This window comes from Procambarus clarkii, chromosome 62, assembly GCF_040958095.1.
Source record: "Procambarus clarkii isolate CNS0578487 chromosome 62, FALCON_Pclarkii_2.0, whole genome shotgun sequence".
Classification (NCBI taxonomy): domain Eukaryota; kingdom Metazoa; phylum Arthropoda; class Malacostraca; order Decapoda; family Cambaridae; genus Procambarus; species Procambarus clarkii.
This window is the reverse complement of record NC_091211.1, coordinates 33,880,293-33,905,292: the sequence shown is the minus strand read 5'-3', so window position 1 is coordinate 33,905,292 and position 25,000 is coordinate 33,880,293. Positions and strand designations below refer to the sequence as shown.

Genomic DNA, 25,000 nt, shown 5'->3' with positions numbered 1-25,000 from the left:
GCAGCTGTACCGTCTGTGCTACCTCTGTAACGTCTGTGCTACCTCTATACCGTGCTGTGCTACCTCTGTAGCGTCTGTGCTACCTCTGTAACGTCTGTGCTACCTCTGTACCATGCTGTGCTACCTCTGTACCGTCTGTGCTACCTCTGTAACGTCTGTGCTACCTCTGTACCGTGCTGTGCTACCTCTTTACCGTCTGTGCTACCTCTGTACCGTCTGTGCTACCTCTGTACCATGCTGTGCTACCTCTGTACCGTCTGTGATACCTCTGTACCATGCTGTGCTACCTCTGTACCGTGCTGTGCTACCTCTGTACCGTGCTGTGCTATCTTTGTACCGTTCTGTGCTACCTCTGTACCGTCTGTTTTACCTCTGTAACGTCTGTGCTACCTCTGTACCGTGCTGTGCTACCTCTGTACCGTGCTGTGCTACCTCTGTACCGTGCTGTGCTACCTCTGTACCGTGCTGTGCTACCTCTGTATCGTGCTGTGCTACCTCTGTACAGTGCTGTGCTACCTCTGTACCGTGCTGTGCTACCTCTGTACCGTGCTGTGCTACCTCTGTACCGTGCTGTGCTACCTCTGTACCGTGCTGTGCTACCTCTGTACCGTCTGTGCTACCCCTGTCCCGTCTGTGCTACCTCTGTACCGTGCTGTGCTACCTCTGTACCGTGCTGTGCTACCCCTGTCCCGTCTGTGCTACCTCTGTACCGTGCTGTGCTACCTCTGTACCATGCTGTGCTACCTCTGTACCGTGCTGTGCTACCTCTGTACCGTGCTGTGCTACCCCTGTCCCGTCTGTGCTACCTCTGTACCGTGCTGTGCTACCTCTGTACCGTGCTGTGCTACCTCTGTACCGTGCTGTGCTACCTCTGTACCGTCTGTGCTACCCCTGTCCCGTCTGTGCTACCTCTGTACCGTGCTGTGCTACCTCTGTACCATGCTGTGCTACCTCTGTACCGTGCTGTGCTACCTCTTTACCGTCTGTGCTACCTCTGTACCGTCTGTGCTACCTCTGTACCATGCTGTGCTACCTCTGTACCGTGCTGTGCTACCTCTGTACCGTCTGTGCTACCTCTGTACCATGCTGTGCTACCTCTGTACCATGCTGTGCTACCTCTGTACCATGCTGTGCTACCTCTGTACCATGCTGTGCTACCTCTGTACCGTGCTGTGCTACCTCTTTACCGTCTGTGCTACCTCTGTACCGTCTGTGCTACCTCTGTACCATGCTGTGCTACCTCTGTACCGTCTGTGCTACCTCTGTACCGTCTGTGCTACCTCTGTACCGTCTGTGCTACCTCTGTACCATGCTGTGCTACCTCTGTACCGTCTGTGCTACCTCTGTACCATGCTGTGTCATCACCTGATACATGTCAGTCAAGGGCGGTGGAGTCCCGCTATGATTCATCTTCCAGACGGCACAGTAGTCACAGCACACCTTGACGGTGACGGCACAGTGGTGACAGCACACCTTGACGGTGACGACACAGTAGTCACAACACACCTTGACGGTGACGACACAGTGGTGACAGCACACCTTGACGGTGACGGCACAGTAGTCACAGCACACCTTGACAGTGACGGCACAGTGGTCACAGCACACCTTGACGGTGACGGCACAGTGGTGACAGCACACCTTGACGGTGACGGCACAGTGGTGACAGCACACCTTGACGGTGACGGCACAGTGGTGACAGCACACCTTGACGGTGACGGCACAGTGGTCACAGCACACCTTGACGGTGACGGCACAGTGGTGACAGCACACCTTGACGGTGACGGCACAGTAGTCACAGCACACCTTGACGGTGACGGCACAGTGGTGACAGCACACCTTGACAGTGACGGCACAGTAGTCACAGCACACCTTGACGGTGACGACACAGTGGTGACAGCACACCTTGACGGTGACGACACAGTGGTGACAGCACACCTTGACGGTGACGGCACAGTGGTGACAGCACACCTTGACGGTGACGGCACAGTGGTGACAGCACACCTTGACGGTGACGGCACAGTGGTGACAACACACCTTGACGGTGACGACACAGTAGTCACAGCACACCTTGACGGTGACGACACAGTGGTGACAGCACACCTTGACGGTGACGGCACAGTGGTGACAGCACACCTTGACGGTGACGGCACAGTGGTGACAGCACACCTTGACGGTGACGGCACAGTGGTGACAGCACACCTTGACGGTGACGGCACAGTGGTGACAACACACCTTGACGGTGACGACACAGTAGTCACAGCACACCTTGACGGTGACGACACAGTGGTGACAGCACACCTTGACGGTGACGGCACAGTGGTGACAGCACACCTTGACGGTGACGGCACAGTGGTGACAGCACACCTTGACGGTGACGACACAGTGGTGACAGCACACCTTGACGGTGACGACACAGTAGTCACAGCACACCTTGACGGTGACGACACAGTGGTGACAGCACACCTTGACGGTGACGGCACAGTGGTGACAGCACACCTTGACGGTGACGGCACAGTGGTGACAACACACCTTGACGGTGACGACACAGTAGTCACAGCACACCTTGACGGTGACGACACAGTGGTGACAGCACACCTTGACGGTGACGGCACAGTGGTGACAGCACACCTTGACGGTGACGGCACAGTGGTGACAGCACACCTTGACGGTGACGGCACAGTGGTGACAACACACCTTGACGGTGACGACACAGTAGTCACAGCACACCTTGACGGTGACGACACAGTGGTGACAGCACACCTTGACGGTGACGGCACAGTGGTGACAGCACACCTTGACGGTGACGGCACAGTGGTGACAGCACACCTTGACGGTGACGGCACAGTGGTCACAGCACACCTTGACGGTGACGGCACAGTGGTGACAGCACACCTTGACGGTGACGGCACAGTAGTCACAGCACACCTTGACGGTGACGGCACAGTGGTGACAGCACACCTTGACAGTGACGGCACAGTAGTCACAGCACACCTTGACGGTGACGACACAGTGGTGACAGCACACCTTGACGGTGACGACACAGTGGTGACAGCACACCTTGACGGTGACGGCACAGTGGTGACAGCACACCTTGACGGTGACGGCACAGTGGTGACAGCACACCTTGACGGTGACGGCACAGTGGTGACAACACACCTTGACGGTGACGACACAGTAGTCACAGCACACCTTGACGGTGACGACACAGTGGTGACAGCACACCTTGACGGTGACGGCACAGTGGTGACAGCACACCTTGACGGTGACGGCACAGTGGTGACAGCACACCTTGACGGTGACGGCACAGTGGTGACAGCACACCTTGACGGTGACGGCACAGTGGTGACAGCACACCTTGACGGTGACGGCACAGTGGTGACAGCACACCTTGACGGTGACGGCACAGTGGTGACAGCACACCTTGACGGTGACGGCACAGTTGTGGGAACCGACCTGTGAGATTTATATTTATTTAATTTATATGAATTTATATTTACGTTAATTTATATACTTCGATAGCAATTTGTATAATGATAAGTGGACTGTATTTCTGCAATAATCTCATAATCTCACAAATCGATCCTCTACACATTAGGGGGGTTTATATTAAATTAATTTATATATATGCAGCCAATCAAACTACAGTATTAACTACATACATTGAAAGGTTCCTTATCTTATAGTACAGCAGGTTAGTCCCCCAGGTATAACTAGGGTGTAGACACCAAATTATCCTCTTTGAGGTAGCTTCCATCACCCTGGTAACTGATGTACAAAGCATGCTTCCTCGTCTTGACCTGTCAAAAGGGCGCTAGCTGTAAAGCCAGATACCTATATATGACAAGCTATATCAGAGAAAACACTGTACATGGAACCTTAAAGACCTGGCTTAATTACCTTTAGTTTGAGGCTACCACGTGCTCTAACCGGGTCACCCTATATAATGACATTAATGGCCATAAATGAAAGATACATGGGTTTCGGAAAGAACACTTAACTTGAATTTGTTGACAGCGTGTGATAATGGTACACCTTTGGTTTCCATAACACTTCGTCCAAGTAAAATTAACAGGAGCCGAATTGCTCCCTGCGCCTCTGATCTAGTACAAACAATGGCTGCCCTCCCTCACCCTGCCTGACGCCTGGCTTACATTGTCCAGATGTCAGTAAGTGATAGAAGGGTCACATTTACTCTACTTTAATACTTATAATTAAGTTAATTTATATGAGATGTTTTATGATGGTAAAGTCCAAAGACTAATGTATTTAAGAATAATTCCCAGCAGAATAGCTGGTGAATATAATAGTATGTGGTGATGATATCCCGTTTTCTTTAGACGGTAATTCCACTACAAGTTACGTTTTCTATGGGTAACTTGTTTATACAATACAGCTATTATCTGTATGATTATTAAATGGTGTCGGATTTTCCGACATAATTCCCCAGGGGCTGCTCACGGGTCGAAGTCCTAATTAGAACAGATGAACACTGATACTCCTCCTTCGAATTATTAGATTAATTTGATGTTAGTAGTTAGTAATCACACATTTGTGCGTCTGTTCGTACAGGACGGATGTCCCGTACTAGAGTTGCAGGGGTTAGAAGTCTAATGCAATTTCATTTCCCTGTCAACTCTTGAAAGGCTAATATTCAAGCCTAAATACATATTATTTAACCCAGAAGACTGGATGTGATCAAGTACTACAGTCAAGTATGATTCAGGGACTGCAGTGAGATCAGTGACATTAGATATAACTTGAAGTTTGTTCAGGTAACTGGTCACTGATATATAAACACTGAGGCCCATGGAATACATCTTGATTAAATAATAAATGTATCAAATCAGTCATCAGATTTATTGGGGTTTAATTTAGTTAATTGATTCAGAAGATTGAATAGCTCGTCATTAAAGTAAAGTATGGTTCTGAGACTGCAGTGGGTTCAGTGACATTGGTCGCAGTGACTTGTAGCTGTTTAAGCTACTGTTCACTGATTTGCCACTGAGGCCTCATGAAATCATCTTCAGCTTCAAATGATGATACTAACATCAACCTCTGTTGGTATAGTCAGCTGTAATCTCCTTAGTATAATGCTACTGGAGAAATATAATCAGCTGACAAATTTAGATTTCTATTGGTATTGTTTATCTGCAGGCATAGGTCTCCTCAGGCTTGATACTGGGCCTGAGAGTAATTTACCTCCTGCAGAGTTTAACATGGTTATACCCTGATATTTAGTAGGGCTACCGATGAATCGATGACAATAGTCTGTCCCTACAAGGAGACCGAAGTCGGTGAGGTGATCAGACTTAATATTATCTGCCAATTTTATTCCTCTATTTCTCAGGAATTTGGCTGTTGCTCTCAGACCTTGAACTTGTAGGTCTACTGGTATTTTGTCTACCACAATGGCTTGTACTCGACAGACGTACCTGCCTAAGCGTACTGATGGTTGTACCACCTGGTAGACTTGAGGTCCTGCATCTGTTACAAACCCTGAGATGTTGAGTGACATCTGGGCTACAGGCCTTAATTGTAATTCATCTGCCAGCTTTTTAGTGATATATGTTCTCTGGGATCCTTGGTCAAACAACCCACGGGTATGGACCTTGGCCCTCTTATTCAGGATGGTAATTTGGGCAGTAGGCAAAGTCGTATTACCTTTAGACTTTGCCGATTGGACACTCTTTGTTTGTTGCACCTTGCAGTACTGTACTGTGGTGGGAATGCTATCTTCCACCTTGGGGTTTGGAGACGTTGTTTTGGTGTCTCTGCACAATGCTGCATAGTGCTGACCTTTGTTACACCTATTACAGGTGTGTAATTGGGTATCACAGTCCTTGATGTTATGTTTCCTGAGGCACCTCGTGCAATGTTGCAAATCTTTGAGTCGCTCAACACGGGCGTCACTATCAGGAAAATTAGGGCAGTGGTACATTGAATGTTTCTCATTGCAGAACAAACATGTTCCATAGCTTCCTGTACCCTTTGGTGTCACGTTCTTGGATGACACAGTAACTATAGGCTTGGAGGGTCCCACTGCATATACGCCCACACTGCTACTGTTCCACTTTGGTGTTGAATTATATTGTCTTGATTGATTTGGAGTACCTTTGGTACTCTGTGGTTTACTATTATTGGTTTCTGAGGGTTTACTTGGTGGTTTTAATTTGTCATGTGTTCGTAATTGATGAACTACTGACTTTAAACCTTCAGATATTTCATTCATAGATAAGATACTTTTATTGTAATGAGCACTCATTTGTCTCAATATGTCCCTAGGTATTTTCTCCTGGACAATTATTCTCAAGACCCACTCAGCCCCGTTTGTATCTGCTGTCAGGCTGAGGGCATTGATCAATGATTCTACCTCCACCTTGAAGACTTGGAGTGAATCAGCTGAAGCCTCCGGTGGGGGTAAATGCAACAGCTCATGAACTAAATGTGATGTTCTTACTTCTGGATCAGCATAATTATCCTTGAGGAGTTTTACTGCCAGATCATAGCCGTCATTAGTTAATCTCAGATGGGATACTACTGTTTTAGCCTCACCTGATAATTGGCCTTGCAAATAAGAGAATTTACTACTCTTTGGTAAAGATTGTTTTGAGTCCACAAGGTCAACGAATTTGTTCCAAAATTCGTCCCAATCTTCCTCATCTTTTCCTGAGAAAGTGGGTAAATTAATTGGAGGGAGTCGAGCTTCTGCTTGACTCGTATTAGATGCAACTGTTGTTGTTGTTGCTGTTGCCTTGTTCTGGGCAATTAATTTGACATAAGGCTGTAACGTGGCCTGAGTGTGATCTTCATAATTCGCTAGATCAACCATAATGTCGTCTATTTCTGTTTCTGATAAATTGGTGTTGGCAAGTTCAGCCACATATGTTGCTATTTGGCATTTGATTTGCTCAAATTTACCTGCAGCTGCTTGATAATAGCTTTCCAGGTCAGCATAATCAACTGTTGATTGTTGTGACAAATCTTCACATTTCTTGATCTGTCTTGTTAAGTGGCCTTTAAGACCTGCAAGGGTTCTTTTCATTCTCCCTGCATTATCCATACTGGCTAGTTGGTGAAGCCTTGTGGGACTTGTACTTGGGCTGTTCATAATACTGAACAAGCTCTAATGGTAGCCTAGGGTAAAATTCTGCACTCACTAGGCAATAATCCTACCTCTACTAGAGGTTAGCACTTAAAATTAATACACATTATATATATACAATCATACACACTAATGATTTGAGTGATAAACCAGTGTCACTGGAAGTACCTTTAGGTTAGCTCTTCTATATCACCCTAGGATGGAATAGACACTAATTAATCACTCAAAGGTGTAATGATCATAAGTAAATTATTATATATACAACTCAATTCGAGTTGATAAAAATTACACCCAAAATAGGGTCTGGACCATTCATTAATGGTGTTAGGTTATTCAATATAGTACAACTGACTATGGTAATAATGGGACTAGGATGAGCAATAATAGTTCAACTAGTCAATGGTAAATATCCTACCCTGTTGTGGGTTGGCAATTAGTAAATATTATACTGTGATCACTAGTGCAATATATATTAAATAATTCTCTATTTTGGAGAAATAATATACACAATTATTGATAATAGCCTCTTAATTAGCCTCTATGAAACTTATAATATTATCAAGAAGTATTAAATATTATTAGTGACCTCGCGAAATAAACTCCACAAAATTCGTAGATAATCTCTCGCGAAATTTAACACCACGAAATCCGTGAACAATATCGCGAAGACACAGTCACTAATTTGGCTGGCTTCAATATTAGCGCTGTCATTTCACGAAATAACACGCCACCAAATATCTGTGGGTGTGCATGAAACCGCTGACGAAGCTGAACTCAGTTAAGAGGGGGCTCCTGAGCTCCCACGAGGCAACGCCGCTGTCTTTGACTGGCTGGCCTTTGTTTAAATCACACTGCACTAGTTTATTTAATGAATCCACTGGTTAACTGGTTCATCCGGTACTAAGATGACCAAATGTGGGTTCAAAGGACCGAATAATCCGGTTCGAAGGACCAAATAATGTGGGAACCGACCTGTGAGATTTATATTTATTTAATTTATATGAATTTATATTTACGTTAATTTATATACTTCGATAGCAATTTGTATAATGATAAGTGGACTGTATTTCTGCAATAATCTCATAATCTCACAAATCGATCCTCTACACATTAGGGGGGTTTATATTAATTTAATTTATATATATGCAGCCAATCAAACTACAGTATTAACTACATACATTGAAAAGGTTCCTTATCTTATAGTACAGCAGGTTAGTCCACCAGGTATAACTAGGGTGTAGACACCAAATTATCCTCTTTGAGGTAGCTTCCATCACCCTGGTAACTGATGTACAAAGCATGCTTTTTCGTCTTGACCTGTCAAAAGGGCGCTAGCTGTAAAGCCAGATACCTATATATGACAAGCTATATCAGAGTAAACACTGTACATGGAACCTTAAAGACCTGGCTTAATTACCTTTAGTTTGAGGCTACCACGTGCTCTAACCGGGTCACCCTATATAATGACATTAATGGCCATAAATGAAAGATACATGGGTTTCGGAAAGAACACTTAACTTGAATTTGTTGACAGCATGTGATAATGGTACACCTTTGGTTTCCATAACACTTCGTCCAAGTAAAATTAACAGGAGCCGAATTGCTCCCTGCGCCTCTGATCTAGAACAAACAATGGCTGCCCTCCCTCACCCTGCCTGACGCCTGGCTTACATTGTCCAGATGTCAGCAAGTGATAGAAGGGTCACATTTACTCTACTTTAATACTGATAATTAAGTTAATTTATATGAGATGTTTAATGATGGTAAAGTCCAAAGACTAATGTATTTAAGAATAATTCCCAGCAGAATAGCTGGTGAATATAATAGTATGTGGTGATGATATCCCGTTTTCTTTAGATGGTAATTCCACTACAAGTTACGTTTTCTATGGGTAACTTGTTTATACAATACAGCTATTATCTGTATGATTATTAAATGGTGTCGGATTTTCCGACAACAGTGGTGACAGCACACCTTGACGGTGATGGCACAGTGGTGACAGCACACCTTGACGGTGATGGCACAGTGGTGACAGCACACCTTGACGGTGATGGCACACCTTGACAGTGACGGCACAGTGGTCACAGCACACCTTGACAGTGACGGCACAGTAGTCACAGCACACCTTGACGGTGACGGCACAGTGGTGACAGCACACCTTGACGGTGACGGCACAGTGGTGATAGCACACCTTGACGGTGACGGCACAGTGGTGACAGCACACCTTGACGGTGACGGCACAGTGGTGACAGCACACCTTGACGGTGACAGCACACCTTGACGGTGACGGCACAGTAGTCACAGCACACCTTGACGGTGACGACACAGTGGTGACAGCACACCTTGACGGTGACGGCACAGTGGTGACAGCACACCTTGACGGTGACGGCACAGTGGTGACAGCACACCTTGACGGTGACGGCACAGTGGTGACAGCACACCTTGACGGTGACGGCACAGTGGTGACAGCACACCTTGACGGTGACGGCACAGTGGTGACAGCACACCTTGACGGTGACGGCAAAGTGGTCAAAGCACACCTTGACGGTGACGGCAAAGTGGTCACAGCACACCTTGACGGTGACGACACAGTGCTGACAGCACACCTTGACGGTGACGACACAGTGGTGACAGCACACCTTGACGGTGACGGCACAGTAGTCACAGCACACCTTGACGGTGACGACACAGTGGTCACAGCACACCTTGACGGTGACGGCACAGTGGTGACAGCACACCTTGACGGTGACGGCACAGTGGTGACAGCACACCTTGACGGTGACGACACAGTGGTGACAGCACACCTTGACGGTGACGACACAGTGGTGACAGCACACCTTGACGGTGACGGCACAGTGGTGACAGCACACCTTGACGGTGACGGCACAGTGGTGACAGCACACCTTGACGGTGACGACACAGTGGTGACAGCACACCTTGACGGTGACGACACAGTGGTGACAGCACACCTTGACGGTGACGGCACAGTGGTCACAGCACACCTTGACGGTGACGGCACAGTGGTCACAGCACACCTTGACGGTGACGGCACAGTAGTCACAGCACACCTTGACGGTGACGACACAGTGCTGACAGCACACCTTGACGGTGACGACACAGTGCTGACAGCACACCTTGACGGTGACGACACAGTGCTGACAGCACACCTTGACGGTGACGGCACAGTGGTGACAGCACACCTTGACGGTGACGACACAGTGGTGACAGCACACCTTGACGGTGACGGCACAGTGGTGACAGCACACCTTGACGGTGACGGCACAGTGGTCACAGCACACCTTGACGGTGACGACACAGTGGTGACAGCACACCTTGACGGTGACGGCACAGTGGTCACAGCACACCTTGACGGTGACGGCACAGTGGTCACAGCACACCTTGACGGTGACGACACAGTGGTGACAGCACACCTTGACGGTGACGACACAGTGGTGACAGCACACCTTGACGGTGACGACACAGTGCTGACAGCACACCTTGACGGTGACGACACAGTGCTGACAGCACACCTTGACGGTGACGGCACAGTGGTGACAGCACACCTTGACGGTGACGACACAGTGCTGACAGCACACCTTGACGGTGACGACACAGTGGTGACAGCACACCTTGACGGTGACGGCACAGTGGTGACAGCACACCTTGACGGTGACGGCACAGTGGTCACAGCACACCTTGACGTTGACGACACAGTGGTGACAGCACACCTTGACGGTGACGACACAGTGCTGACAGCACACCTTGACGGTGACGGCACAGTAGTGACAGTACACCTTGACGGTGACGACACAGTGCTGACAGCACACCTTGACGGTGACGGCACAGTGGTCACAGCACACCTTGACGGTGACGACACAGTGCTGACAGCACACCTTGACGGTGACGACACAGTGCTGACAGCACACCTTGACGGTGACGGCACAGTAGTGACAGTACACCTTGACGGTGACGACACAGTGCTGACAGCACACCTTGACGGTGACGGCACAGTGGTGACAGCACACCTTGACGGTGACGGCACAGTGGTGACAGCACACCTTGACGGTGACGGCACAGTGGTGACAGCACACCTTGACGGTGACGGCACAGTAGTGACAGTACACCTTGACGGTGACGACACAGTGCTGACAGCACACCTTGACGGTGACGGCACAGTGGTCACAGCACACCTTGACGGTGACGACACAGTGCTGACAGCACACCTTGACGGTGACGACACAGTGCTGACAGCACACCTTGACGGTGACGGCACAGTAGTGACAGTACACCTTGACGGTGACGACACAGTGCTGACAGCACACCTTGACGGTGACGGCACAGTGGTGACAGCACACCTTGACGGTGACGACACAGTGCTGACAGTACACCTTGACGGTGACGACACAGTGCTGACAGCACACCTTGACAGACACGGCCCAATGGTAGCGACGTCAAGGTTAGCGTCCTTGCGCTTGCTACTGAGAAAGACACACAAGTCCCTGGGAACTACCAGAAAGTTAGAAGACAACCAACGACTGAAAAGGAGAGAGGAAGGAGAAGATGGTGCGAAAGAGGCCACGAGAACACCTCTAGAGGTACATCACGGGTTGAAGGACATGCACTCTTGCCTCACAACCCTGAGAAACTTTCAAAAAAGAAGACATACTTAGTCAGACAAGACCACGGTGGGTAGGCTACACATTCTTGGACTATCAGGAAGCCATTGTCACAATTCCCCCAATAAGATTACTTGGACAGACAGACAGACAGATAACAGGTGTTGGACTCCAGAAGGCAGAGAGAGAGAGTAAGACACTTGACAGTGACAAGTTCTTGCTAAAGAGGGTTCTGGAGCCCTTCATACATCATACTCATACAGTATCATACATTCTGATGTATTTGAAGGTTGTGTGAGGAAGGTCCATCGAGCAGGTCTGTGAGACGGTGGAGGTGACCTGGCCACACTACAAGAATTATGTAACAAGTGATTTCTAGAGTTCAACTGAATCAAATCCAGTGTAATCACAGCGAGGAGTGCCACCGTGGGTCAGGGTGAGGAGTGCCACCGTGGGTCAGAGTGAGGAGTGCCACCGTGGGTCAGGGTGGGGAGTGCCACCGTGGGTCAGGGCGAGGAGTGCCACCGTGGGTCAAGGTGGGGAGTGCCACCGTGGGTCAGAGTGAAGAGTGCCACCGTGGGTCAGGGTGAAGAGTGCCACCGTGGGTCAGAGTGAGGAGTGCCACCGTGGGTCAGGGTGAGGAGTGCCACCGTGGGTCAGGGTGAGGAGTGCCACCGTGGGTCAGGGCGGGGAGTGCCACCGTGGGTCAGAGTGAAGAGTGCCACCGTGGGTCAGGGTGAGGAGTGCCACCGTGGGTCAGAGTGAGGAGTGCCACCGTGGGTCAGGGTGGGGAGTGCCACCGTGGGTCAGGGCGAGGAGTGCCACCGTGGGTCAAGGTGGGGAGTGCCACCGTGGGTCAGAGTGAAGAGTGCCACCGTGGGTCAGGGCGAGGAGTGCCACCGTGGGTCAGGGTGAGGAGTGCCACCGTGGGTCAGGGTGAAGAGTGCCACCGTGGGTCAGGGTGAAGAGTGCCACCGTGGGTCAGAGTGAGGAGTGCCACCGTGGGTCAGGGTGGGGAGTGCCACCGTGGGTCAGGGTGAGGAGTGCCACCGTGGGTCAGGGTGGGGAGTGCCACCGTGGGTCAGGGTGAGGAGTGCCACCGTGGGTCAGGGTGAGGAGAGCCACCGTGGGTCAGGGTGAAGAGTGCCACCGTGGGTCAGGGTGAGGAGTGCCACCGTGGGTCAGGGTGAGGAGTGCCACCGTGGGTCAGGGTGGGGAGAGCCACCGTGGGTCAGGGTGAGGAGTGCCACCGTGGGTCAGGGCGAGGAGTGCCACCGTGGGTCAGGGTGAGGAGTGCCACCGTGGGTCAGGGTGAGGAGTGCCACCGTGGGTCAGGGTGAGGAGTGCCACCGTGGGTCAGAGTGAGGAGTGCCACCGTGGGTCAGGGTGAGGAGTGCCACCGTGGGTCAGGGTGAGGAGTGCCACCGTGGGTCAGGGTGAGGAGTGCCACCGTGGGTCAGATTGAGGAGTGCCACCGTGGGTCAGGGTGAGGAGTGCCACCGTGGGTCAGGGCGAGGAGTGCCACCGTGGGTCAGGGTGAGGAGTGCCACCGTGGGTCAGGGCGAGGAGTGCCACCGTGGGTCAGGGTGAGGAGTGCCACCGTGGGTCAGGGCGAGGAGTGCCACCGTGGGTCAGGGTGAGGAGTGCCACCGTGGGTCAGATTGAGGAGTGCCACCGTGGGTCAGGGCGGGGAGTGCCACCGTGGGTCAGAGCGAGGAGTGCCACCATGGGTCATGGGTCAGGCAGCCTCCAAGGCAGCACCAAGCAGCCTCCAAGGCAGCACCAAGCAGCCTCCAAGGCAGCACCAAGCAGCCTCCAAGTCAGCACCAAGCAGCCTCCAAGTCAGGACCAAGCAGCCTCCAAGCAGCCTCCAAGTCAGCACCAAGCAGCCTCCAAGCAGCCTCCAAGTCAGCACCAAGCAGCCTCCAAGTCAGCACCAAGGCAACACCAAGTCAACACCAAGCAGCCTCCAAGTCAGGACCAAGTCAGCATCAAGCAGCCTCCAAGCAGCCTCCAAGTCAGCACCAAGCAGCCTCCAAGCAGCCTCCAAGTCAGCACCAAGCAGCCTCCAAGTCAGCAGCAAGGAGCCTCCAAGTCAGCAGCAAGCAGCCTCCAAGTCAGCAGCAAGCAGCCTCCAAGTCAGCAGCAAGCAGCCTCCAAGTCAGCAGCAAGCAGCCTCCAAGTCAGCACCAAGCAGCCTCCAAGTCAGCAGCAAGCAGCCTCCAAGTCAGCACCAAGCAGCCTCCAAGTCAGCACCAAGCAGCCTCCAAGTCAGCAGCAAGCAGCCTCCAAGTCAGCACCAAGCAGCCTCCAAGTCAGCACCAAGCAGCCTCCAAGTCAGTAGCAAGCAGCCTCCAAGTCAGCACCAAGCAGCCTCCAAGTCAGCACCAAGCAGCCTCCAAGTCAGCAGCAAGCAGCCTCCAAGTCAGCACCAAGCAGCCTCCAAGGCAGCAGCAAGCAGCCTCCAAGGCAGCAGCAAGCAGCCTCCAAGTCAGCAGCAAGCAGCCTCCAAGGCAGCAGCAAGCAGCCTCCAAGGCAGCACCAAGCAGCCTCCAAGTCAGCAGCAAGCAGCCTCCAAGTCAGCACCAAGCAGCCTCCAAGGCAGCAGCAAGCAGCCTCCAAGGCAGCACCAAGCAGCCTCCAAGTCAGCAGCAAGCAGCCTCCAAGTCAGCACCAAGCAGCCTCCAAGGCAGCAGCAAGCAGCCTCCAAGTCAGCACCAAGCAGCCTCCAAGGCAGCAGCAAGCAGCCTCCAAGGCAGCAGCAAGCAGCCTCCAAGTCAGCAGCAAGCAGCCTCCAAGGCAGCAGCAAGCAGCCTCCAAGGCAGCAGCAAGCAGCCTCCAAGGCAGCAGCAAGCAGCCTCCAAGTCAGCACCAAGCAGCCTCCAAGGCAGCAGCAAGCAGCCTCCAAGGCAGCAGCAAGCAGCCTCCAAGGCAGCACCAAGCAGCCTCCAAGTCAGCAGCAAGCAGCCTCCAAGGCAGCACCAATCAAGGGAATGGGCCAACTTTGATTAGATCCGCCGCCCGAGGTGTTTTCTCCTCGCTCAAATGACACTCATCGCTTCACACTGAAAGGTTAACTCCGCCTTGCTTTTGGCGATTTCATTGCATAGTAAGTGCTCGCTGCCTCCCCCCCCCCCCCACGCCTCCTCCCCTCCCCCTTCCCCACGCCTCCTCCCCTCCCCCTTCCCCACGCCTCCTCCCCCCCTCCCCCTTCCCCACGCCTCCTCCCCCCTCCCCCTCCCCTACGCCTCCTCCCCCCCTCCCCCTTCCCCATTCACTCCCCCATTCTTGAGAGCGGTGGTGATAGCAGGTCTAATGTTGCAAGGGCTCACCAGAATTGCAATAGCAATTATCTCTGTTGTTGTGCTGGTTAAGATACTGTCACTCCTGTATACACACACACAAACACACACACACATATATATATATATATATATATATATATATATATATATATATATATATATATATATATATAATGTGTGTGTGTGTTATTAACACATCTCCAACCATCTATGGGGTGAAGAAACACTTGATTACTTTATCATTCCATTTTATTGCTCGACGTTTCGTCCTTAGTGTGACATCTTGAGGAATACTCAGTTGCACTGACACAGGAATACTGAGCTAACAAGGTTGTTGTTTTTAGAGTCAGCAACTGGGAACAAAAAGTTGCAAGTAGCACGGGCTATGGTGAGCCCGTAGTGGACTTACCTGGCACGGGAGTTGGTCTGTAATTGGCTTACAAGGAGAAGTATTGACTAAACCACACACTAGAAATTGAAGAGACAACGACGTTTCGGTACGACCTGGACCCATTATCAAGTCGATTATCACAATGGACTTGGTAATGGTCCGCCACGGACCCAACCGTCGCCGTCTCTTAACCTCCTGGTGTGTGGTCTGGTCAACATCCTTCAGCCCCGTTATTGTGACTTGTCATCTGCTTTCAGGGTCGTTGTTGTTGTAGATTCAGTTATTCAGAACAAAAAGTTCCAGGTAGCACCAGGCTACAGGTAGCACGGGGCTACAGGTAGCACGTGCTACAGGTAGCACGGGGCTACAGGTAGCACGGGCTACAGGTAGCACGGGGCTACAGGTAGCACGGACCTTAGGTAGCACGTGCTACAGGTAGCACGGACCTTAGGTAGCACGTGCTACAGGTAGCACGGACCTTACGTAGCACGTGCTACAGGTAGCACGGGGCTACAGGTAGCACGGGGCTACAGGTAGCACGGACTACAGGTAGCACGGGGCTACAGGTAGCACGGACTACAGGTAGCACGGGCTACAGGTAGCACGGGGCTACAGGTAGCACGGGGCTACAGGTAGCACGGGGCTACAGGTAGCACGGGGCTACAGGTAGCACGGACTACATGTAGCACGGGGCTACATGTAGCACGGGGCTACATGTAGCACGGGGCTACAGGTAGCACGGGGCTACAGGTAGCACGGACTACAGGTAGCACGGACTACAGGTAGCACGGGCTACAGGTAGCACGGGGCTACAGGTAGCACGGACTACAGGTAGCACGGGGCTACAGGTAGCACGGGGCTACAGGTAGCACGGGGCTACAGGTAGCACGGGGCTACAGGTAGCACGGACTACAGGTAGCACGGGCTACAGGTAGCACGGGGCTACAGGTAGCACGGGGCTACAGGTAGCACGGACTACATGTAGCACGGGGCTACAGGTAGCACGGGGCTACAGGTAGCACGGGGCTACAGGTGGCACGGGGCTACAGGTGGCACGGGGCTACAGGTGGCACGGGGCTACAGGTGGCACGGGGCTACAGGTAGCACGGGGCTACAGGTAGCACGGGGCTACAGGTAGCACGGGGCTACAGGTAGCACGGGGCTACAGGTGGCACGGGGCTACAGGTGGCACGGGGCTACAGGTAGCACGGGGCTACAGGTAGCACGGACTACAGGTAGCACGGGGCTACAGGTGGCACGGGGCTACAGGTGGCACGGGGCTACAGGTAGCACGGGGCTACAGGTAGCACGGGGCTACAGGTGGCACGGGGCTACAGGTAGCACGGGGCTACAGGTAGCACGGGGCTACAGGTAGCACGGGGCTACAGGTAGCACGGGGCTACGGGTAGCACGGACTACAGGTAGCACGTTTCCCTTGCCACTGTGGCAGACGTCTCGGAGCGCTCGTTGCTTGTATTTTGTTTAGGATTGTAACCAACCCATACAACCCTTGCTGTATATAATATGTATTCTCCCATGTATGCTTTAATATTGGTATACAGTAGAGGTACTCCTCAGCCCTGATTGTTGTTATCATATCTTTCCTCACTACCTGGGATGCATTGAGGAATACTGCAGCCTTGTTTACGTTAATTTTTTTCTAATTATAATGTTGCATCATCCTCCAGTTCTACACTCTTATTTGCAATTCAGTCTGCATTTGTGTATAGAATTTGTGTAACATTGATTTCCAGTGGACGGCTCAGTTTCTATCCGAGGGGGTGGGGGGAGGGGGTTAGGTCATTACACTTGATGGGGTCATACTGTTCCTGAGGGAGGCACTGGTGAGGGTTGATCTGGTCACTCACCTGTCTCGCCTGTAGTTTCTTCCCTCGCCTGAGTTTCTTCCTTCGCCTGAGTTTCTTCCCTCTGCTTGAGTTTCTTCCCTCTCCTGAGTTCCTTCCCTCGCCTGAGTTTCTTCCCTCGCCTGAGTTTCTTCCTTCGCTTGAGTTTCTTCCCTCGCCTGAGTTTCTTCCTTCGCTTGAGTTTCTTCCCTCTCCAGCTTGGTTGAGCCCATTATCCTGCTGTACGTGTGTAGCATTCTCTTGCGCCTGCTCTCATAGCTTGTTGCCCCTCTTGACCCATTTCTTGACACCCCTGGCAGTGACACCCCTGGCAGTGACACCCCTGGCAGTAACACCCCTGGCAGTGACACCCCTGGCAGTGACACCCCTGGAAGTGACACCCCTGGCAGTGACACCCCTGGCAGTGACACCCCTGGCAGTAACACCCCTGGCAGTGACCCCTGACAGTTACCCCTGCCAATGACCCCTGACAATGACCCCTGACAGTGACACCCCTGGCAGTAACACCCCTGGCAGTAACACCCCTGACAGTGACACCCCTGGCAGTGACACCCCTGACAGTGACACCCCTGACAGTGACACCCCTGGCAGTGACACCCCTGACAGTGACACCCCTGACAGTGACACCCCTGGCAGTGACACCCCTGGCAGTGACACCCCTGGCAGTAACACCCCTGACAGTGACACACCTGGCAGTGACACCCCTGACAGTGACACCCCTGATAGTGACACCCCTGGCAGTGACACCCCTGACAGTGACACCCCTGACAGTGACACCCCTGGCAGTGACACCCCTGGCAGTAACACCCCTGACAGTGACACCCCTGGCAGTGACACCCCTGACAGTGACACCCCTGGCAGTGACACCCATGGCAGTGACACCCCTGACAGTGACACCCCTGACAGTGACACCCCTGGCAGTGACACCCCTGACAGTGACACCCCTGGCAGTGACACCCCTGGCAGTGACACCCCTGGCAGTAACACCCCTGACAGTGACACCCCTGGCAGTGACACCCCTGGCAGTGACACCCCTGGCAGTGACACCCCTGGCAGTGACACCCCTGGCAGTAACACCCCTGGCAGTAACACCCCTGGCAGTGACACCCCTGACAGTGACACCCCTGGCAGTGACACCCCTGACAGTGACACCCCTGGCAGTGACACCCCTGGCAGTGACACCCCTGGCAGTAACACCCCTGGCAGTGACACCCCTGGCAGTGACACCCCTGGCAGTGACACCCCTGGCAGTAACACCCCTGGCAGTGACACCCCTGGCAGTGACACCCCTGGCAGTAACACCGCTGGCAGTAACACCCCTGGCAGTAACACCCCTGGCAGTGACCCCCTGCGCCTCTCCTCCCTGATCTGGTTGTTCTTTACTCAGGTCCGTCAGTGTACAACCGGGGCACTGACCTGAACTACCACTAACCTCCCTCCGCCCACCTCCCTATGTTCTTCCCTCTGGTATATTATTACGCTACTTGCCTTGTTGTGGTTGTCTGGGATCATATCTAGGCCCAATATTCACGTTTTCTTCCTGTCAGTGGCACTATCTTAATTCCTTCTGCCTATACTTTATCCTCTCTTCATCTTATGCATCTGTTCACCCCGTCTGGTCAGACCTAGACGCCCTCCCAGGAAGTCTTCATCTCGCTGCCTCTCCTTCCTGCTGGTGCTCTCGGCGCGTCGACGGGTCTCGTTCAGTCTGGCTTACTTCCTCGTTCCTTCATCCTTTTACTTATCTCTTACTGATGTATTATCTTTTTCATCTCCCCTTTCTTCCTTCCTACTTCATTTATATCTTCACCTTCACTTCAGTTTTCTGTGTGTTCTTGTGTTCGACATCCTAGGGTGTTCAGCTCCCCACAGTGTTCAGCTCCCCACAGTGTTCAACTCCCCACAGTGTTCAACTCCCCACAGTGTTCAGCTCCCCACAGTGTTCAACTCCCCACAGTGTTCAGCTCCCCACAGTGTTCAGCTCCGCACAGTGTTCAGCTCCCCACAGTGTTCAGCTCCCCACAGTGTTCAGCTCCCCACAGTGTTCAGCTCCCCATAGTGCTCAACTGCCAAGTGTTCTGCTCCCCACAGTGTTCAGCTCCCCACAGTGTTCAGCTCCCCACAGTGTTCAGCTCCCCACAGTGTTCAGCTCCCCACAGTGTTCAACTCCCCACAGTGTTCAGCTCCCCACAGTGTTCAGCTCCCCACAGTGTTCAGCTCCCCACAGTGTTCAGCTCCCCACAGTGTTCAGCTCCCCACAGTGTTCAGCTCCCCATAGTGCTCAACTGCCAAGTGTTCTGCTCCCCACAGTGTTCAGCTCCCCACAGTGTTCAGCTCCCCACAGTGTTCAGCTCCCCACAGTGTTCAGCTCCCCAAAGTGTTCAGCTCCCCACAGTGTTCAGCTCCCCACAGTGTTCAGCTCCCCGCAGTGTTCAGCTCCCCATAGTGCTCAACTGCCAAGTGTTCAGCTCCCCACAGTGTTCAGCTCCCCACAGTGTTCAGCTCCCCACAGTGTTCAGCTCCCCACAGTGTTCAGCTCCCCACAGTGCTCCGCTCCCCACAGTGTTCAACTCCCAAGTGTTCAGCTCCCCACAGTGTTCAACTCCCCACAGTGTTCAGCTCCCCACAGTGTTCAGCTCCCCACAGTGTTCAGCTCCCCACAGTGTTCAACTCCCCACAGTGTTCAACTCCCAATTGTTCAGCTCCCCACAGTGCTCAACTCCCCACAGTGTTCAACTCCCAAGTGTTCAGCTCCCCACAGTGTTCAGCTCCCCACAGTGTTCAACTCCCAAGTGTTCAGCTCCCCAGAGTGTTCAGCTCCCCACAGTGTTCAGCTCCCCACAGTGTTCAGCTCCCCACAGTGTTCAACTCCCCACAGTGTTCAACTCCCCACAGTGTTCAACTCCTCACAGTGTTCAACTCCCCACAGTGTTCAGCTCCCCACAGTGTTCAACTCCCCACAGTGTTCAACTCCCCACAGTGTTCAGCTCCCCACAGTGTTCAACTCCCCACAGTGCTCAACTCCCAAGTGTTCAGCTCCCCACAGTGTTCAGCTCCCCAGAGTGTTCAGCTCCCCACAGTGTTCAGCTCCCCATAGTGTTCAGCTCCCCACAGTGTTCAGCTCCCCACAGTGTTCAGCTCCCCAAAGTGTTCAGCTCCCCACAGTGTTCAGCTCCCCAGAGTGTTCAGCTCCCCAGAGTGTTCAGCTCCCCACAGTGTTCAGCTCCCCACAGTGTTCAGCTCCCCACAGTGTTCAGCTCCCCACAGTGTTCAGCTCCCCACAGTGTTCAGCTCCCCACAGTGTTCAACTCCCAAGTGTTCAGCTCCCCACAGTGTTCAGCTCCCCAGAGTGTTCAGCTCCCCTCAGTGTTCAGCTCCCCACAGTGTTCAGCTCCCCACAGTGTTCAGCTCCCCACAGTGTTCAACTCCCAAGTGTTCAGCTCCCCACAGTGTTCAGCTCCCAAGTGTTCAACTCCCAAGTGTTCAGCTCCCCACAGTGTTCAACTCCCCACAGTGTTCAGCTCCCAAGTGTTCAACTCCCAAGTGTTTAGCTCCCCACAGTGTTCAACTCCCAAGTGTTCAACTCCCAAGTGTTCAGCTCCCCACAGTGTTCAACTCCCCACAGTGTTCAGCTCCCAAGTGTTCAACTCCCAAGTGTTTAGCTCCCCACAGTGTTCAACTCCCAAGTGTTCAGCCCCCCACAGTGTTCAGCTCCCCAGAGTGTTCAGCTCCCCACAGTGTTCAGCTCCCCACAGTGTTCAACTCCCCACAGTGTTCAGCTCCCAAGTGTTCAACTCCCAAGTGTTTAGCTCCCCACAGTGTTCAACTCCCAAGTGTTCAGCCCCCCACAGTGTTCAGCTCCCCAGAGTGTTCAGCTCCCCACAGTGTTCAGCTCCCCACAGTGTTCAGCTCCCCACAGTGTTCAACTCCCCACAGTGTTCAGCTCCCCACAGTGTTCAGCTCCCCACAGTGTTCAGCTCCCCACAGTGTTCAACTCCCAAGTGTTCAGCTCCCCACAGTGTTCAGCTCCCAAGTGTTCAGCCCCCCACAGTGTTCAGCTCCCCACAGTGTTCCACTCCCCACAGTGTTCAACTCCCAAGTGTTCAACTCCCAAGTGTTCAGCTCCCCACAGTGTTCAACTCCCCACAGTGTTCAACTCCCCACAGTGTTCCACTCCCCACAGTGTTCAACTCCCAAGTGTTCAACTCCCAAGTGTTCAGCTCCCCACAGTGTTCAACTCCCCACAGTGTTCAGCTCCCCACAGTGTTCAGCTCCCCACAGTGTTCAACTCCCCACAGTGTTCAGCTTCCCACAGTGTTCAACTCCCAAGTGTTCAACTCCCCACAGTGTTCAACTCCCAAGTGTTCAGCTCCCCACAGTGTTCAACTCCCCACAGTGTTCAACTCCCCACAGTGTTCAGCTCCCCACAGTGTTCCACTCCCCACAGTGTTCAGCTCCCCACAGTGTTCAGCTCCCCACAGTGTTCAGCTCCCCACAGTGTTCAACTCCCAAGTGTTCAACTCCCAAGTGTTCAGCTCCCCACAGTGTTCCACTCCCCACAGTGTTCAGCTCCCCACAGTGTTCAGCTCCCCACAGTGTTCAGCTCCCCACAGTGTTCAACTCCCAAGTGTTCAGCTCCCCACAGTGTTCAACTCCCCACAGTGTTCAGCTCCCCACAGTGTTCAGCTCCCCACAGTGTTCAACTCCCCACAGTGTTAAACTCCCCACAGTGTTCAGCTCCCCACAGTGTTCAACTCCCAAGTGTTCAACTCCCAAGTGTTCAGCTCCCCACAGTGTTCAACTCCCAAGTGTTCAACTCCCAAGTGTTCAGCTCCCCACAGTGTTCAGCTCCCCACAGTGCTAAGCTCCCCACAGTGTTCAACTCCCCACAGTGTTCAGCTTCCCACAGTGTTCAACTCCCCACAGTGTTCAGCTCCCCACAGTGTTCAACTCCCCACAGTGTTCAGCTCCCCACAGTGTTCAACTCCCCACAGTGTTCAGCTCCCCACAGTGTTCCACTCCCCACAGTGTTCAGCTCCCCACAGTGTTCAACTCCCCACAGTGTTCAACTCCCCACAGTGTTCAGCTCCCCACAGTGTTCAACTCCCCACAGTGTTCAGCTCCCCACAGTGTTCAACTCCCCACAGTGTTCAGCTCCCCACAGTGTTCAGCTCCCCACAGTGTTCAACTCCCCACAGTGTTCAACTCCCCACAGTGTTCAACTCCCCACAGTGTTCAACTCCCCACAGTGTTCAGCTCCCCACAGTGTTCCACTCCCCACAGTGTTCAGCTCCCCACAGTGTTCAACTCCCCACAGTGTTCAACTCCCCACAGTGTTCAGCTCCCCACAGTGTTCAACTCCCCACAGTGTTCAGCTCCCCACAGTGTTCAGCTCCCCACAGTGTTCAACTCCCCACAGTGTTCAACTCCCCACAGTGTTCAGCTCCCCACAGTGTTCCACTCCCCACAGTGTTCAGCTCCCAAGTGTTCAACTCCCAAGTGTTCAGCTCCCCACAGTGTTCAGCTCCCCACAGTGTTCAACTCCCAACAGTGTTCAACTCCCCACAGTGTTCAGCTCCCCACAGTGTTCAACTCCCAAGTGTTCAACTCCCCACAGTGTTCAACTCCCAAGTGTTCAACTCCCCACAGTGTTCAGCTCCCCACAGTGTTCAGCTCCCCACAGTGTTCAGCTCCCCACAGTGTTCAGCTCCCCACAGTGTTCAACTCCCCACAGTGTTCAACTCCCCACAGTGTTCAGCTCCCCACAGTGTTCAGCTCCCCACAGTGTTCAGCTCCCCACAGTGTTCAACTCCCCACAGTGTTCAGCTCCCCACAGTGTTCAACTCCCCACAGTGTTCAGCTCCCCACAGTGTTCAGCTCCCCACAGTGTTCAGCTCCCCACAGTGTTCAGCTCCCCACAGTGTTCAACTCCCCACAGTGTTCAGCTCCCCACAGTGTTCAACTCCCCACAGTGTTCAGCTCCCCACAGTGTTCAGCTCCCCACAGTGTTCAGCTCCCCACAGTGTTCAGCTCCCCACAGTGTTCAACTCCCCACAGTGTTCAACTCCCCACAGTGTTCAGCTCCCCACAGTGTTCAGCTCCCCACAGTGTTCAGCTCCCCACAGTGTTCAACTCCCCACAGTGTTCAGCTCCCCACAGTGTTCAACTCCCCACAGTGTTCAGCTCCCCACAGTGTTCAGCTCCCCACAGTGTTCAACTCCCAAGTGTTCAACTCCCAAGTGTTCAGCTCCCCACAGTGTTCAACTCCCCACAGTGTTCAACTCCCCACAGTGTTCAGCTCCCCACAGTGTTCAACTCCCAAGTGTTCAGCTCCCCACAGTGTTCAACTCCCAAGTGTTCAGCTCCCCACAGTGTTCAGCTCCCCACAGTGTTCAGCTCCCCACAGTGTTCAGCTCCCCACAGTGTTCAGCTCCCCACAGTGTTCAGCTCCCCACAGTGTTCCACTCCCCACAGTGTTCAACTCCCCACAGTGTTCAGCTCCCCACAGTGTTCAGCTCCCCACAGTGTTCAGCTCCCCACAGTGTTCAGCTCCCCACAGTGTTCAACTCCCAACAGTGTTCAGCTCCCCACAGTGTTCAACTCCCCACAGTGTTCAACTCCCCACAGTGTTCAACTCCCCACAGTGTTCAACTCCCCACAGTGTTCAACTCCCAAGTGTTCAACTCCCAAGTGTTCAGCTCCCCACAGTGTTCAACTCCCCACAGTGTTCAACTCCCCACAGTGTTCAACTCCCCACAGTGTTCAGCTCCCCACAGTGTTCAGCTCCCCACAGTGTTCAGCTCCCCACAGTGTTCAACTCCCCACAGTGTTCAGCTACCCACAGTGTTCAACTCCCCACAGTGTTCAACTCCCCACAGTGTTCAACTCCCCACAGTGTTCAACTCCCAAGTGTTCAACTCCCAAGTGTTCAGCTCCCCACAGTGTTCAACTCCCCACAGTGTTCAGCTCCCCACAGTGTTCAACTCCCCACAGTGTTCAACTCCCCACAGTGTTCAACTCCCCACAGTGTTCAACTCCCAAGTGTTCAACTCCCAAGTGTTCAGCTCCCCACAGTGTTCAACTCCCCACAGTGTTCAACTCCCCACAGTGTTCGACTCCCCACAGTGTTCAATTCCCCACAGTGTTCAGCTCCCCACAGTGTTCAACTCCCCACAGTGTTCCACTCCCCACAGTGTTCAGCTCCCCACAGTGTTCAGCTCCCCACAGTGCTCAACTCCCCACATTGTTCCACTCCCCACAGTGTTCAACTCCCCACAGTGTTCAACTCCCCACAGTGTTCAACTCCCCACAGTGTTCAGCTCCCCACAGTGTTCAACTCCCCACAGTGTTCAACTCCCCACAGTGTTCAGCTCCCCACAGTGTTCAACTCCCCACAGTGTTCAGCTCCCCACAGTGCTCAACTCCCCACAGTGTTCCACTCCCCACAGTGTTCAACTCCCCACAGTGTTCCACTCCCCACAGTGTTCAACTCCCCACAGTGTTCAGCTCCCCACAGTGTTCAACTCCCCACAGTGTTCAACTCCCCACAGTGTTCAGCTCCCCACAGTGTTCAACTCCCAAGTGTTCAGCTCCCCACAGTGTTCAACTCCCAAGTGTTCAACTCCCCACAGTGTTCAGCTCCCCACAGTGTTCAGCTCCCCACAGTGTTCAACTCCCAAGTGTTCAACTCCCCACAGTGTTCAGCTCCCCCACAGTGTTCA

The 25,000-nt window shown here is 52.8% G+C and overlaps 3 protein-coding genes across 3 annotated transcripts in view; 2 read left to right on the top strand and 1 right to left on the bottom strand.

Annotated features, from left to right (window-relative positions):
- Positions 1-1,317: 1,317 nt before the first annotated feature.
- On the bottom strand, positions 1,318-11,991 carry LOC138354420 (uncharacterized). The gene is made up of 4 exons (XM_069308613.1): positions 11,980-11,991; positions 9,379-11,511; positions 9,162-9,326; positions 1,318-3,453 (listed from the first exon to the last, which is right to left on the bottom strand). Exons 1-4 carry the CDS (start codon positions 11,989-11,991, stop codon positions 1,318-1,320), a joined length of 4,446 nt encoding a protein of 1,481 aa, XP_069164714.1.
- Positions 11,992-13,451: 1,460 nt separating this feature from the next.
- On the top strand, positions 13,452-14,726 carry LOC123766654 (uncharacterized). Its single transcript, XM_045755934.2, has one exon. It carries the CDS (start codon positions 13,452-13,454, stop codon positions 14,724-14,726), a length of 1,275 nt encoding a protein of 424 aa, XP_045611890.2.
- Positions 14,727-17,751: 3,025 nt separating this feature from the next.
- Positions 17,752-25,000, top strand: part of LOC138354419 (mucin-22-like) — a 13,514-nt gene continuing 6,265 nt past the window's right edge. The window contains exon 1 of the mRNA XM_069308611.1: positions 17,752-18,650. Coding sequence (XP_069164712.1) covers positions 17,752-18,650 — 899 coding nt within the window. The remainder of the gene's footprint in view (positions 18,651-25,000) is intronic.

What these genes read in the sequence shown, in the direction of transcription:
- LOC138354420 (XM_069308613.1), bottom strand. An exon ending in ACTGTGCCGTCACCGTCAAG is followed by an intron (nt 9,327 to 9,378) that starts GTGTGCTGTCAC and finishes GTCACCGTCAAG; the next exon opens with GTGTGCTGTCACCACTGTGC. An exon ending in ACTGTGCCGTCACTGTCAAG is followed by an intron (nt 3,454 to 9,161) that starts GTGTGCCATCAC and finishes TAAATCTCACAG; the next exon opens with GTCGGTTCCCACAACTGTGC.
- LOC123766654 (XM_045755934.2), top strand. Translation starts at nt 13,452, where the DNA reads ATGGGTCAGGCAGCCTCCAAGGCAGCACCAAGCAGCCTCCAAGGCAGC.